The sequence below is a fragment of the Alternaria burnsii genome (genome assembly GCF_013036055.1).
Source record: "Alternaria burnsii strain CBS107.38 chromosome Unknown 730, whole genome shotgun sequence".
In the NCBI taxonomy this organism is placed as follows: domain Eukaryota; kingdom Fungi; phylum Ascomycota; class Dothideomycetes; order Pleosporales; family Pleosporaceae; genus Alternaria; species Alternaria burnsii.
Genome location: NW_024066110.1, coordinates 591,924 through 607,100, shown reverse-complemented (window position 1 = coordinate 607,100; position 15,177 = coordinate 591,924). Strand labels below are relative to the sequence as shown.

Below are 15,177 nucleotides of genomic sequence, written 5' to 3'. Positions count from 1 at the left end.
GCTGTTGGGCAGGCTTACGAAGCGACAATCATACCACTAGACCATCAGGCCGATTTTGCTGTTGGATGGCAAAATTCTGGAGTCTGTAGTACTAGTTCTTGTTTTTTGGCAGTACACAGGCCAGATGACTGTAAGCGGTGCTGTGGAGCATGTTGGTTTGCAACGATTGCAGCCGGGTTCGCTACGGAGGCAAGGCAGCTCATAGCGGGGCAGTCGTGTGTCTTAGTCAGGGCGGTGGGACGCATCTATTCATGGACTCCACAGCCTCACTGCCTCACTTTACCCTATTGGGAAGACTTTGCGAATGGAATCTCAAAGTCATGGTCGAGAGTGGCCGTCTGTGCTACAGAGGTTGGTCGATAGGACACCGAGTCGAAGCCGCTGACCCCTCCACAGCTCCAAGATGCGGACTACCAGGCGCAACACCACCACTACCAGATTATATCATGCCTACAGAAAAGGTAGACATGCATCACACGATCCCGATCTTGACGTCTTGGTAAATTACTATAGGCTGGTTCCCATCTCCTTATCGCCCGCTTCATTTGCCCAGTAGAGTGTCACCGAAAGCTTGTGCGCACTGGGTGGAGAGCCGATCATACAGGCACAAATACGTACTGTGCATGGTGACGGGAGGGAGCCGACATCGCTAAACCTATGGTGATCCCCCCTGCAACTGTGCGCTCAACAACTGCTACACCGACATTTTGGCGCCATTGTTTGCAAGTCAAGCAACACCGCGACAGACATGCTCTGGGTCGTCTGTCAGTGGCCATCTTCTTTTTGCTTCAATCGGGCGCTGTACGAGTGTTCAAGACGTGAGACGGTTCATTTGAGCACGCTGCGACCATGATCAAAAGTGCGGGGGAGACGTGCTGGGCATGCGAGAGTGGATCTCTTCCATTGGCTCGGGCCAGCCCTTGTGCCAGATTGAGCATAGTATCTGGCCCAAGCTTCCTCTCTGCAAGCTCCCATCCACTGAGCACCACGGAGTCCAACGCTGCATCCCCGATGTGGCCTGTCGTTATGAAGTGAACAATCCACGAGGGTGTCCTGAATCGCTGTACAGCTCACTGACCGCTCTCCGTAAAGATTCCAGAACGCTGGCCAAGGAGTCTAACGTGGTCGCAGCTGCCATGTGTGAGGCTGGAGGGCTTAGAAAAAGGACTGCTTCCCCTCACTGTGTCGCGAGCTCAGCTTGTCATTCCTGTCCTCTCAACACCTGTTCCTGTCTACCGGTGCATCTGATAGCGCTTCCCATTCTCCGGCGCCTTCCGAACCGCATACCTGCGTCACTGAAACCTTATCGTCTTATAAGCCACTACTAATCGCTCGTCTTGCTTCTTTCAAGTCCTACTACTTCTTCGCGCCCAGCTGCGTTCCGCTCACAACAGTGCCCACAAACCTCAACATTACACACACCTTCGGAATGGCAGCCTCAAAACCCAGCGTTCGCATCATCAGTGCCCTCGTCGGCCCCCGCCTTTTGGGTCCTCGTCTCACAGTTCGCCAGCTGTCAATGACAGGTTCGACTTCGTCGTCATCCCTTCTCACAACCGACAAGCCGTATGCTTCAAATCGTCCAGCTGGGCCTATCCGCCTTCACGGCGAGCAAACCATCCCAGTTCCCGAAGCCACCGAGACTGGCAACAAAGTCCGACGCTTCAACACATCGAGGAGTTTGAAGTCCGTCGGCGATTCCAGCACACTGGACTTTATGCACTTCCCGGACTTCAACCCGGAGACCCGAAGTGCGCCCTTGGGAATTAGAGTCCCCATCTTACCATGGGCCAATGTTGCTAGCCGGAGTGCTGAGAGCGAGGATTCCGTGAGTCTTACCCTAACCTTAATCTTCTGCTCATTGTGCAGAAGTACTAACGACGGAATTTCTAGATCCCCATGCAACCCACCATCTACACCGTCTCTGCTGACGGCACCCACATCCACTCTCCCTCCGCAATGTCTGAGATGACCGACTCAAATCAGTCTGCCTACCAGGGTATGGCTGAGGCTGTTGCCAGTAAATTCACCGCGACCCGCCAGGAGGGAGAAGGAATGGTGAAGCAGATCTGGAATGATCTCATGGAGGATCTCGCTGATCTTGCGAGTGGCTCAAAGCGTGGGCCCAATAAGGTCTAGGCGTGGTGTAAATGTCTTGCAACGGATCCTGTTGGCGAACGGCCGTCTTGACATGGGTAACATGGATTCCGGATCGCACCGGACTTCCGGTGGCTATCGTGTGAGTCTAGGCATGGGTACTAGGGGGATGATTTTCGATTTCTTGGGACTGAAATGGAAGGGTCTAGCGCGAAGTGCTCGGGCTTATGAGATCACGAAATACATTTTAATTGCTCTTTGGCTAGTCTTGCCCTCTCTTCCGCTGCAGTTGTTACCAGATATGCGTGAGTACAGTATGAAAGGAGTAGTCGTCCTTGGTCTCCAAAAGATCATTTCACCTGAGAGTATCGGATACAAAATAACAGTATCTGGACGACGTTGTAAGCCAAGGAGCCCAGAACCGATCAGTGATAGTAAGAGTGTACTAACCGTAATCTTTGAGTAATTCATAATCTTTGTTGAGCAACAGATCCCTCTTTATTTACTTCAAGCTTCGTGTGTACCATGTTATCTTGCCCCAGGAATCTGCCATGTCTTGAGCCCTGTTGAAAAGTTGGGTGTTACCACAGGACAAATGGTGTCCGAAGGATTAACCAGTAGATAAGCAAGTATATTGCGCTATGGAAGTTCAGCGGTATGTGTACAGCTGATGATTGCAGCAGGTACGCTGGTTCTCATCAAGCTACCTAAGAGAATTGAGAGGCCAAAGAGAAGTTGGTAGCCCTGAGGTCGCCAAACATGTAAAGTCCTCCACTAACGGACATATTAAGAGAGCAGATCGTGCAGACGACGAAGCCCTTGAACCCAAAAAGGATATCTAAACCAATCACCCCCTCTCGACAAAGTCTATGGAGGGTAAAACGATGCGACTTGGTAGACGCTAGGAATGGAAGACGGCTTGGGAAAGTTAGAATCTGGTTCGGTGGAAAGCCATAATACCTACTTAGGTAGTGTCCTCGTTCTGTTTTACTTCGATTAGCAGTTAGCCCGTGCCCAGAGATTCTATACTTTGATAACAGCTAAAATACCTCGATACGCACTTGGATCGGATGTTGCAAAGCACTTGGGTTCGCAATTTGGTCTCGTTCCATTTACCACCAAAAGCCTCGAGCGTCACCCTCTTAGTAGTATCGCTAGCTTTTCACTTTGTTGGATCCTTCGAATGTGCTTGCAAGATGAGTTACAGCGATTCTTCTAATATTATCCTGACCAAAGTTCTGGACCGACCGATCGTATTGCTTGTTGGTGAACTCCGCCACTCTTAGCACCGCCACATCTGACTCTATAATTATCATTGGCTGAGCGGGTGACGCGAGCATTTACGTGTCAAGTCTGCGGCGCACCACGTCCGTCGATGCTGGACAGTCGAAGCAAGTCTTTACGACCGGTCCGACCCATTGAATGTGGGATCGGCATGAGTGACGTTGTGGGGTGGATGGCGGTTTAGCTTGGCTAATACCTGCGTCCCGTAAGACCTTATAAGTAGAGATGCAACTAGTGTCGATGCAGGTATCGTAACATCATACTCTTATCATGCTTGTTTTTCATGGGCCTCTTCTCTCCAGTATTGACCACGAGTTCGAGTGGAAATCAAATGTGCAACCAATATTGCAATATGTTCGAACAGACCTGGAAAATGCGAAATATGACTACGGTTTCGTATTCTGGCTGGCAGCAAAGGAAGGACTATCTAGACGATCGGTGGGCCAACACAATGGAAAAGGCGCTTTTGAACAATATAACGAGGACCCTATCGTTGTCGTCTGGGGTCCATCTGAAGACAGCTACATGGTATACAAAAACCTGGCAACCCCAGATATGCGACACATTTCCTTCGGTCGGTTATTTAGAGCGCGATCGTCGGATAAGAATCGTATTTTCGACAAGCAAAGAGGAGGTGTGCTACTCCAAATGCATGTTTCTGCGAGCTCAATAGGGATTCAAGTCGAGCCTGGGCTGGAACGACCGAAGCCTACATTGTATCGACGAGGGTCTGACGCTACGCTTTTTTCGACACATGCCACACAGAAAATCGAAGCCAAGAGGTACTCGGTCCCGGATACAGCCTTGAGAGTATTGGATGAGTGTTCCCAGACGACTAGCTCTCCTCAATCTGGTTTCGGAGCACCCGGTGCCATTGAGCAGAATACATGTAGCCTACCTCGACATGCATCTCCAAGTATTATAGCATCATCCGCGGCCCGCGACTCCATTCCATGGGATGTATGGCAGCCACTCGATTGTGTGTTGAAGCGCATCAGTGCGGCATTTGAGCGGAGGACCATGACCAAGCGAATTGTCGTTAGGCGGCCGATGGCCCAATTTTGGGCAAACACAAAAGGGGTGGTGGCTGTGGCTATAGCTTCAGTATAGAGGATGAGATTACTGCTCAACGATAAAATATCTTGTTCACGTGCCTGACTGTCGATGGGTGTCAATCCAGGTTATAGCATTGCACACGCGTTCCATTGCGACTGCATGCCTATCGGTTTCCTCCAGATCCTTTTTATAAGCTTGTAGCGATTGGTAGGACGTTAAAAACGTAGTGCTGCTTAGGGCTAGACTTGTGCGTATGAATATCCAAAGTGACTCTTGTGTACAGTCGAGACTGATCGCGTACTTGATGACATCTCCCACTAGCTCTTGCTGTAACGACGCAGCTGTGATAGGCATCAAATACAGCATGAAAGACCAACCAGAAATATCGCTTGGGTGTCTGCAACACCAGTCCTTAACACGACGAGCGACATCATCGGCCAATCCATGGTTCTCGATCTTGTGTACAAGCCTACGAGCATACTGCCAAGCGTGGTAATTCTTAGGATGCTGCTCTCCAGACTTGCAAACAGCAGCGAGTTCACTGTGCCAAAATTCTGCTATGCGGTCTTGCGGCACATCGTTCAGTTCGATGAGTCTCAAAGATTCCACGATATTCGAGCGGTGATACCATAACGTAGGCGACTTAGACTGACGATGAAGTGGAGATGTGAGGATACTGTTTAGAAAGCAAAGCTCTTGACGTAGTGCTCTGTGATATGGGGTCCCAACATGAGGGCCGTGCTCATTTCTTAGCAGCGACAATGTGCGCTTCCGGTAATTTGCTGCAGTAAGATGCTCAGGATCGAACAGAAGTATGATCTTTGTCGCTTGCAATGCCCATGAACTAGCCAGTACGTCCTGAGTCCCCTGGTTCTTCATGAAGAACAGGTGCCGAGCTTCCACATAAGCCAAGGCGAGTACCTTTTTCGGGATTCCTAGGCTCGATCCGTCTTGCATGGTAATACCATCCGGCGGCTGTATAGCAGGAGGCAGAATCTCAATCTCAATAACTTCATCCGTGTGCTCCTGGAAGTAGTTGCTCAAAGACTTGTAAGCCAGCTTCTGAAACTCGTTACTCTGACCATCTTTGATTGCCATGGCGGACAACCCGGGCGCTTTGATGGTACGGGTACAGAGTGAAGGCTAGTAGACGTGTGTGAAGGAGCAACCGTGTAGCGAATAGATAGAACCCTTCGCGCACGGCCCCCGCCTTAGCTTGCTGCAGCTGCCAAATTGCCTTATGACATAGCCCAAGAACGCTTCCACCGTCTGAAAACACGATGCAATGAGAACACGCTGCATCGCGACACTGGTCCAACGTCCCCGAACATGCCATCCCTTCTACTGGTAGTCTTCACCCTGCAGCTACTGCTCCACATCATCAACACGGTGGGCGCAACCACGGTCAATGAACTGGTAAGCCCCGCATCAAGTTGCAGATGCGCAAGGACGTCGGATTGACACATTGCAGTTATGGATCCTCTACAATAAGCTACCGACGCCTACCTCTGGATCTGCGCAGAGATGCCAGGTTCTCAAGGCAGACATTGTTCGTTTGAAGCGCGAGCTGGGCAACACGTCGCCTCAGGACAATTTCTCAAAATGGGCGAAACTGGACAGGCAACACAACAAGGCTATGGCTGAGTTCCAAAAGCTGGGTGTGTATCTCTTCTGACAGATGCTTTGGGCATCTTTACCAGCTATAATCGCTAACGCCTTTTTGTCTAGATGGCTCCTTGCGCTCACATCAGTCCACCTTTACATCCGCCGTCTCGACCCTCCGCTGGCTCGGCACCCAAGGCCTTCGCTTCGTCCTCCAGTTCTGGTTCTCCAAGTCGCCCATGTTCTGGATTCCCGCTGGTTGGGTGCCATACTATGTTGAGTGGATACTGAGTTTCCCGCGCGCACCACTTGGAAGCGTGAGCATAAACATTTGGGGTATTGCATGTGCCAGTATGATAGCACTGGCAGCAGAGGCAGTAGCGGCGCTTTGGGTACTTGTCATGAACAAACCGACCCCTGTGGCTGCAGAGAAGCAACGCGAGAAGCAGGAGGCCATGGCATTTAGTGCAAACCAGAAACCTACAGAGAAGAAAGAATTGTGAGGTAATCGCGTGGGTACGTCCTTTGCTTCAGGACACATATGTACAACATCAATCATCAATCAAATACGCATTCGCACTGATTCGCGTCACGCACCGGTTGATGTGGAACGGGTATGTCTCCCAACAAAAGACGCAAAGTCGTCGTGGCTTTCGCTCAGACACTGCAACACGAGTGGGATGATCTTGGCAGATCCTTTGGCTTCTTCTAGGCTACAAATTGAACTCGTGATCGTGGAGAGTAGCGAATCACCGAGTCTTCGAAAGAGCCATGTTCTAATCTATACTCCTTCCCCATAGACGGAAAAGCGACGCGATGCACGGTAGCCGACATAAAGCTACGTGTTGTGATAACATGCGCGTGGTTTTGCTGAGAGCGAAGGGTGTTGTTTGGTGTGGAATGCTCACATTAAGAGTTCGCGAGGAAGAAAAGTGAGAATTCTGCGCTAAGACAGCGCGGGCCGACGGTGCACCGAAGCGCGCTTACCGTGTTCAGACCGCTACAATCACCTAATCTGAGTTATTCACTTTCCTTCGTTGTGGGGGTTTTGCAACATGATTACTGCTTGAGTGTGACAATACATGCCATAGATGGGAATAGTCATAGTTGTGTACTCATGAATACCTTTGTATGATCAAAGACCAGGTCGTCCACTCCGCTTACTAGCCTCATTAATACCTAGGAAATGTCAATCGATCGAAGAACGTGATGAACTTGATATGCAAGGACACTTCGTGCCTGTAAACTAGACATGGCTGCCTCTACGCCTCTATGCTTGAAAAACTTGGCTTATCCAGGTGATCAGGTCACGTGTGGTAGATTCCAGGGTACCCGTGTACCGAGGCAAAGGCAACAGGCACGAGAGAAGTGACAACCATTGAAGTATCGTTGTTTACATTTACTGTTGACTCTTGGTCGCATAACTCTAGCGATCTACACTGAAACGGCATTGACGGCTCAGTGGCGTGAGTGAGGGGTGGCTGGTCCAAAGGATACCTCGAAGAGAAAAACTGCGCATGCCGTTGATCGTGCCTTACGTGAACATGATCTACTCTTTTTAGACGTTGATCATCGTTTAATAGCCTGTATTCTGGTTTAGCTCCTTCGGCTATTGGAGGGTCGCTTTTAATGCAACGACACGGGGCGAAGATCGGTGCCACCTCGTGTTGTGCCGCGGGCTACATGCGTACCTCGTTGGACAGTCTGGCGAAGGTGAAGTGCAACAGTCTTCGGCTTATCATCTTCGCTTTTCGAAACCCATTGACAAGGTCAAGCGAGAGTGATCGAAGCCCAATGATGAGGCTCTACAGCGTCTATGTGGGTCTGTGCACATGACTTCCCCATATCCGTACGAACGGTTCAGCACTCGCCGGTTCCAGGCCGATTAGAGGCCGGCTGAGTTCCTGATCTGTGGAAGGGACTTCCCCGCAATGTGGAATGAAGTTGTTAGGTGCAGTGATCGCTCGAAGGCTGCGCACCTTCTCCTGACAGGGTTTACTGTGTGCGTACAAGGCGTCTGGGGAAGCAGGTCACGGCTGGTTCCTCGAGTCAACGTGCATACTGGCGTTTCCTTAACTTTGCTAGAATGATGCTCTAGTCGCAAGCTTGTGTGAAACAGCTTCGTTCGACATGACGGTGGCCGCTGTTGCTTGTTCCACCTATTGCGCCAAAACACACTCATGCCGCAACATCCACTACTCTTCATACAAGAAAGACCAGCGAGATTTCAGGACTTGAGCGTACAAACATCAGTCAGGCCATGGGGCGATCGCCAAGGCTAAACGGCGCCGCCCAGTCAGCAGCGACAGAGCCGGCATTTCGGTGAGATTCGACCGGGACAGGCGCTGTGACGAAATGGCGTTTCTCTCCCCACAAAGTGGACAGATGCTCCTCCCAATGACGATGCAAGGATTCAAACGCCGGCCCAAGGCCGTCTAATACGTTTACAAGTCGCGCATTTAGCGATGCACTCTCCACATCGCTCGCCGCAGCTCAACTGCCCGCCTTTCCTGGGGTCGGTAGTCCCTTCACCGCATCAACCCGCGTGGTCTTGCGCACTGTTCGACTCAACGCAGCCGTCTCCTTCGCGACCACCCATCTGCACATCGTCTCTCGCTTCCTTTCCAGACTATACACGTCGCCTGTACATTGAGACTCGACGAGGCTGGCGCCAGATAATGCCGTGGCCTGAACATCAGATCCCGAGACGACCGCGACCGCGATAGCCAAAGAACACTTTTCCGTACCGACTGGTCGCTTCCCTCTATGGCATCGGCATACATATTATAGCGCGGCGCACGAAATGGCGGATTATGACTTCAGAAATGGCGATTTTCCTACGAGAGGGCCCGTCGTGCTGGGAGTTTCGGCTGCCACGCTTGCGATATGCTCCGTCTTCGTTGGCTTCCGTCTAATTTCCAGATTTCTCGTCGTCAGAAAACCAGGATGGGACGACTACACAATGATCCTTGCATGGGTTCTCGCATTTGGCGCATCTTTCTCTATATGCTATGGCACGACGAAAGGTTTGGGACGAAAGCAGGAGAACATACCCCCACAATGGCGGGAGCCCATGAAGCAATCGTCATTCGTCTTCTCGGTCCTCTATGTACGTACATCATGCTCTATACACAAGTCGCCCTCACTAAGACCCCATAGAACCCAGCTTTGATGGCCACCAAAACCTCAATTCTCCTCTTCTACCTCACGCTGTCCAGGACGCATAAAGTTTTTCGTTGGGCCACCATCACGACTCTTGTCGTTGTCAATGTTGGTGGATTGGCTTTGACTATTCTAAACCTGCTTCAATGTCGCCCTATTGGTGCTGCTTGGGATTCTCCAGTTCCCGATACAGCTCACTGCACTAACATAGTCACGATATATCTTTCCTCAGCACCGCTCAACATCATCACCGACATAGCCATTCTATTTCTACCCATGCCCATACTCACTAGTATGCGGTTGCCGAAAAAGCAGAAGATAATACTGGTCATCACGTTCGGTTTCGGTATCTTTGTCGCAGTCGTCGATGTCATCCGTATCGCATACCTGCAAAACGCTCAACGCGATACACTCGAAGCCGCTCAACGTCAGTCTTCTGAAACTGGCAACGAACAGAGAAACACTGGCGATTTTGCCTGGTTTTCATCTTTATCCTTCATGTGGAGCACTGTGGAGATCAACCTGGGCATCATGTGTGGATGTGTTCCTGCTCTGAAGCCGCTCGTCAGAAGATTCCTCCCTAGTTGGATTATCGATCATACCATGCGCGACAACACGACACATACAAGCGATGAGGCCGTACTTCATCCCGACATTCTTGACTCTCGACGGCGGTCAGATCCGCTGACACCTCCCGCCTCTCCGCTCAGCAAACCTCCTCTTGCTCGCAGAAGCGGCGGTGACGAGCCTATGGGCATGATGGATTTTTTGACTACGCCTGACATGACTGAGCTACCTCAACTGAGGCCATCAAACACCAATGTTACCTACGCAACGACCGCACGCACTCAGCGCCAACCAACTTTCTTCGACTTCGTCAACACTGGACAGAAAAAGAATATTACCTTACGGAGCAACCGCGAGAGCGTATACCCTGTGATAATGGTGACCATACTGTTCTTCATCTGGGGTTTCGCCTATGGCTTCTTGGACGTTCTTAATTCCCGCTTTCAAGAAGTAGCCCGCACAAGCGAATGGGAGACGGTCGGTCAACATAGCGCCTACTATGTTGGCTATATTGTGGGACCTTTAACTTTCGGACGGATCGTCTTCAAGACTTGGGGGTTCAAAGCATGCTACATGGTCGGTCTCTCGGTCTATGCTTGTGGAACACTCGTCTTCTGGCCTTCCGCTGTACTCAACTCTTTTCCAGCGTTCCTTATCTCAAATTTCATCACCGGTGCAGGGCTGTCAACCTTGGAACTCGGCGCAAACCCATTCATAGCCCTCTGCGGGCCACCTGAGTATGCTGAAGTGCGACTCAATCTATCACAAGCTGTTCAGGCTGTTGGCACAATCGCCTCCCCACTTTTGGCGAAGAAAGTACTCTTCCCTGCCAACGCTGCGAGCCTGATCGACGTGCAGTGGACATACCTCGGCATATCCTTTTTCAACATCGTCCTTGCGATCGTCTACTTCTACGTACCACTTCCCGAAGCTAACGATGAAGAATTGGAACTTGCCAGTCAACGTACTGTACCCTTTGCCCGCGAGGCGACCATCAATATTGGATCCAAGCCAGTAAAAATTCTCTGGATTGGTCTGGGTATGGCGGTCTTTTCACAGTTCTGCTATGTCGGCGGTCAAGAGTCCACTTCCACCTCGTACAAGGAGTACATCAATCGCGTCTCGCCTTCAGTGGATTACGTATCACAGCAAGCCTATGGACACACAGCGTTTGCAGTCTCTCGATTCCTGGCAGCTTTCATCGACATTTGGGTGAAACCGCGCTTCAGTCTCTTGGTCTTCTTTCTGGGCGCGATTGCCTCCGCTGCTGCGGCCATGCATGCTTCGGGCAGTGCTGGTGCAGCAGTCATTGTCATTGTCATGTTCTTCGAAGGCCCGCTATTCCCTCAGATTTTTGCACAGGGTATACGGGGTATGGGCAAGCATACGAAAGATGCTTCCGTACTTCTGACGGCAGCTATTGGTGGAGGAGCCGTCATCCCTCCAATTATGTACGCCGCACTCAAGATCAACAATGCACAATACGCTTTCTGCGTCATCACGGCAGCCTATGCTGGTGGTGCATTGTATCCTATCTACCTCAACTTACTACCGGCATCCCGGAATCTCTCCGACCCTGTGCGCGACGAAAAGACGAGGAAAGAATCGGAGGCTGGTGAGAAGCGACGGGGCTCCACAGGCGAGAAACTGAGGACATGGAGTAAAGTCAAGAAGAGGCTAAGTTTAAACAAGGAAGATGAGAGACTGCCCTCTGTTGAACACAGAGAAAGGCGCAGTTGGCCCGAGGGATTGGCGCCGCGGAGTGACAGCTTGGCCATCGAACCTGTGCGGACTCGTACACCGAGCTCATCAGGTTCGATGAGCAGCAGTTGACAAGCTTGTACCTCGGTGCGTTGTTTGACGTGTCTACGCCGAAAGAACTGGTTTTTATATCGCATATGGCGTAACAGGGAGATACCACGGGATTGTTTGTATTTGGGGCCCGACCTAGCATAGATGGTTCATTCACATCTTACGTATGGCAACTTCGTAGCCAAATACAATCATTGCTAGTACACCATTGTCACGACCAATATCGTAAGATTGTGTTCCTTTTTGTGAGGATGTCTATATAGCTAATGTTCCCTTATTTTCTTTTTCGAAACCACAGAATCTGTCAGTAATTCGTCTGTTCTGCGTCTTCATAATGCCACAAGACGGAATGATGCAACTCTAGATATAATGTATGTTTTCATAAACCATGATCATCTGCGGCATCATAAAGTATGGTCATCGTGGAGCAAAAGATTAACTCGGCGCAACGAGCTGACTGGTAACATGAACACGGAAGAATTGCGGAAATGATCGAGCTTCCCTAGATGTACACCAAAGGCGACATAGAATGTGTCACGGACGGTACAGACCATCGCTCTAGAGTAGCTCTTGTCAGCAAACTTCTCATCTACGGATAGCCATTGCACAAAGCCTACCCAACGATAGTTGTCCTGTGCACAGGGTTCTGCAACGGTGATGCCGATTTCATCCATATTTCATCTTTCGGTTGGTGCTTGACATAATGGTATTGCCATGAACGCATCCTATGCCTCTCTTATGATGAGAAGGTACAAACAAAGCTGTCCCATGGTAAATCCAGGTTTAGAGCCTTTTCTCTATAGACGTTGGTCGAACCATACTGGCAGCCATGGCTCATTTTTCTGATGCTCCTTGTAATATCGTCGTCAAGGTTTACCTATCTTCTTCTGCCCTCCTGGAATTTGTTGACGTGGACCCGCAGAATCATCGCATTGACAAGCGCTTTATCAGACGCATGTATTTTGAGTACGTCCTGCTTCTGATGCTCGTGTTTGTTTTTGTCGTGGGTAGCTTTGTCAGGATGGTTTTCTCTTGACAGCCTATGGGAAGCATCCTCAGTGGTATCGTGGGCGGCGTCGGGGCTAACATCCAAGATCCGATATTGATCCGCCAACCCTGTCGCGGAAGCAGACATTGCGTAATTCCGTTCAGGTAGCTTGGTCGTACAAAAGAGTATCGAGATATTAGGGATGTGGTCGTAGAAAAATCAAGGCAAGTCAATAACAAGCGCAATGAACAGCGTATACTAGTGCGACATGTTGCGGACACTCATCGTCACCCACTCATCTCAAATTCGCCCACGGAAGCTCCATCTCTACTGTCTTTATCTCTATTCAGCAGTGACTAACCGAGTTGGCCACTACTCTCTAGGGTCCATACTGCGATGATACAAAAAAGGGAGACAAAGGTGATGGGTATGAAAACGACGTGAAAGTTGAATACAAGCTGGGCCTACACAAAATCGCTTACAATCGCTATCATGATACAAGAAGAACACAAACTATCTCGACCGGTAAACGCCTGACCCATGCTTATGTACCTCGGAACCCATGCTTCCAACTAGCGATCAATTACCCAATTAGACGACTTCAACCGTCGAAGGAGGTCATAGGACCAATGCGGCAGCAATCGCAACCACGAAGCCAAAGTAAGTAGCACTAGGTCGCAGTAACACATTGGCGACAGATGTAGTACCGCAGCACTCACGGTCATACGTAACGTTGTTTGCACGGGCAGCAACTTCGAAGACGGAACCGTTGATAGGCCCTTGGTTATAGAAGTCGACGAGGAGGAAGTTCGGTGGGCGGTCCCAGTTAGCTGCGAGAGACGTGTTAGCAAGTTGCAAGAGGGGAAACTGAGCTAGAAGTGTGGGAATACGCACTAGTGCAAGTGTTGGTCATAGCACCCAGGCTGCCCTCTCCTTCCAGACCGTTGGTCTGGTTGATCTGGGCTACATTAGGTACCAGAAGGTTCAATCCAGCAAATGAAATCTCGGCATTCAAGTTGTGGTTTGCCATGTACATGATATCTCTCATCTTCTCCTCAGCCATCCCTTCGGGCCTGCCAAGCGTACATGGAAAATCGGGGTCGGTGGGAGAGAAGGGTGTTTCCCACATATTGTAAAACTCCCATAGCATGTATGGAACCGCATCAGTATCGAAGTTGTAGTCGATGAATGTAATGACACGGTTGTTGTGAAGGATAAGTTCGCCGAGCGTTGGCCAGTCATCGAGTTCCATGGCGGTCTTTGGTGGTTGGTAGATGTATTCGATCAGGCCAGACTTCTCGATCGGATCAGCGAAGTTGGACGATGTGACGAGTGGCTTGCCATCGTCGGTTGTTTCGTCCCAGTTGGAGTTGCCGAAGAGAATCGTGATGACGTCGAAGGGGTGTGCTTCTACCCATGCGGTGACTTCACGGAGGTAGTCTTCCACAGTACCAGCGTTGAGCAGGTCGCAAGACGAATGGCAATAGTAGAGCGTGCCATTGACGTAGTGGGCTGAGCCCTGTAGCATGCGGATACCGTCGTTCAATTGTTGTGTCACGCCATACTCTTGATTGCGCGCAATGTTATTCTGTCGCGTGTAGGGCGAATTGTGCGCAGCTACTTCGGTGATATTGGAGTACTTGCGGTTGCAAAACTCCAGATAGTTATTACACGGCTGTGTGTTTGATGGCAGCGCCGGAGCTGTCCCAGTGCCAGTCGGTGTCAATGTCCTGTTCCCTCCTCCGATGTTTGTAACGGGGTCTTGAGTGCTTGTAAGTGAGGCCGTGCCATTGGCCGAGAAAGTGCTACCAGACGGTCCAGAAGACGCAGGCGAGGTTATGGTCGCAAATGTGCTGCCCTCGAAATCCGAAGGAACGGTTGGGTTGGGAGCCGCATCATCGCCCGTCAGACTCCGCTGCGATCCAGATAAGGTGATGACTGATGGAGTCACCGAGGCCGAGCTACTCTGGGCTGCAGTGAGGCCCGCAAGCCACACCACGGAAAGTATCGCCCCCTTCATGATCGCCACAGGGGTGATTGTTGTTTAAATTCGCGACCAGATTATAGGCTCACAGGCGGGAACAGATACCGGCTGTGTCAATCCTTCTCGAGCGATAGCGAGAGCTGTACAGACGTCCAGGTGTATGCAGTGGAAGTTCCAGCGGGTCTGGTTGCTATGCAGTGCCGTTCGATCCGAGTACGGGGTAAATGAGTACGCTGGGTACAACGTCGTACAATGGGCACAAACGGCGTCGAGAGCGAGAGGATGCGGAGAAATACGCAGTTAAAGAAACTATACCTGCTGCAAAGAAGCTGCTGCTGTTGAGAAATTCCAGACGACGATTGTTTTCCAAGCCCCCCCGAACGGACCACCCGGGACTCCCCAGTTAGGCAATATGCTATGACGTAAAGCTCTGTTTTAAGGTTGCGAGCCACGCGGGTCTTGTCTCTCATCCAACGATCTGCAACAGCCGCGCCACCATTTTAGCGCGACACGTCATGTGCACGAGTCTGGAACGACGAGGCTGCGATGGCTACAAGAATGGCATGCACGTCAACAACGTAGCAGTATCCATATTGATGCACATGCATGCAGGGTATACATCCAT

At 50.6% G+C, this 15,177-nt stretch overlaps 5 protein-coding genes across 5 annotated transcripts; 3 read left to right on the top strand and 2 right to left on the bottom strand.

Moving 5' to 3' along the window:
- Positions 1-1,429: 1,429 nt before the first annotated feature.
- GT037_003617 (uncharacterized protein) lies at positions 1,430-2,139 on the top strand (the record flags this gene model as incomplete). Its single annotated transcript, XM_038928664.1, has 2 exons — positions 1,430-1,828; positions 1,894-2,139. The coding sequence occupies 2 exons, from the start codon at positions 1,430-1,432 to the stop codon at positions 2,137-2,139; spliced, it is 645 nt and encodes a 214-aa protein (XP_038788371.1).
- Positions 2,140-4,527: 2,388 nt separating this feature from the next.
- On the bottom strand, positions 4,528-5,535 carry GT037_003616 (uncharacterized protein; the record flags this gene model as incomplete). Its single annotated transcript, XM_038928663.1, has 1 exon — positions 4,528-5,535. The coding sequence occupies one exon, from the start codon at positions 5,533-5,535 to the stop codon at positions 4,528-4,530; it is 1,008 nt and encodes a 335-aa protein (XP_038788370.1).
- Positions 5,536-5,766: 231 nt separating this feature from the next.
- GT037_003615 (chd5 domain containing protein) lies at positions 5,767-6,542 on the top strand (the record flags this gene model as incomplete). Its single annotated transcript, XM_038928662.1, has 3 exons — positions 5,767-5,853; positions 5,909-6,095; positions 6,166-6,542. The coding sequence occupies 3 exons, from the start codon at positions 5,767-5,769 to the stop codon at positions 6,540-6,542; spliced, it is 651 nt and encodes a 216-aa protein (XP_038788369.1).
- A 2,300-nt stretch (positions 6,543-8,842) lies between these two features.
- On the top strand, positions 8,843-11,601 carry GT037_003614 (mfs general substrate transporter; the record flags this gene model as incomplete). Its single annotated transcript, XM_038928661.1, has 2 exons — positions 8,843-9,148; positions 9,199-11,601. The coding sequence occupies 2 exons, from the start codon at positions 8,843-8,845 to the stop codon at positions 11,599-11,601; spliced, it is 2,709 nt and encodes a 902-aa protein (XP_038788368.1).
- Positions 11,602-13,186: 1,585 nt separating this feature from the next.
- GT037_003613 (plc-like phosphodiesterase) lies at positions 13,187-14,588 on the bottom strand (the record flags this gene model as incomplete). Its single annotated transcript, XM_038928660.1, has 2 exons — positions 13,187-13,398; positions 13,463-14,588. The coding sequence occupies 2 exons, from the start codon at positions 14,586-14,588 to the stop codon at positions 13,187-13,189; spliced, it is 1,338 nt and encodes a 445-aa protein (XP_038788367.1).
- Between the last annotated feature and the right edge of the window lie 589 nt (positions 14,589-15,177).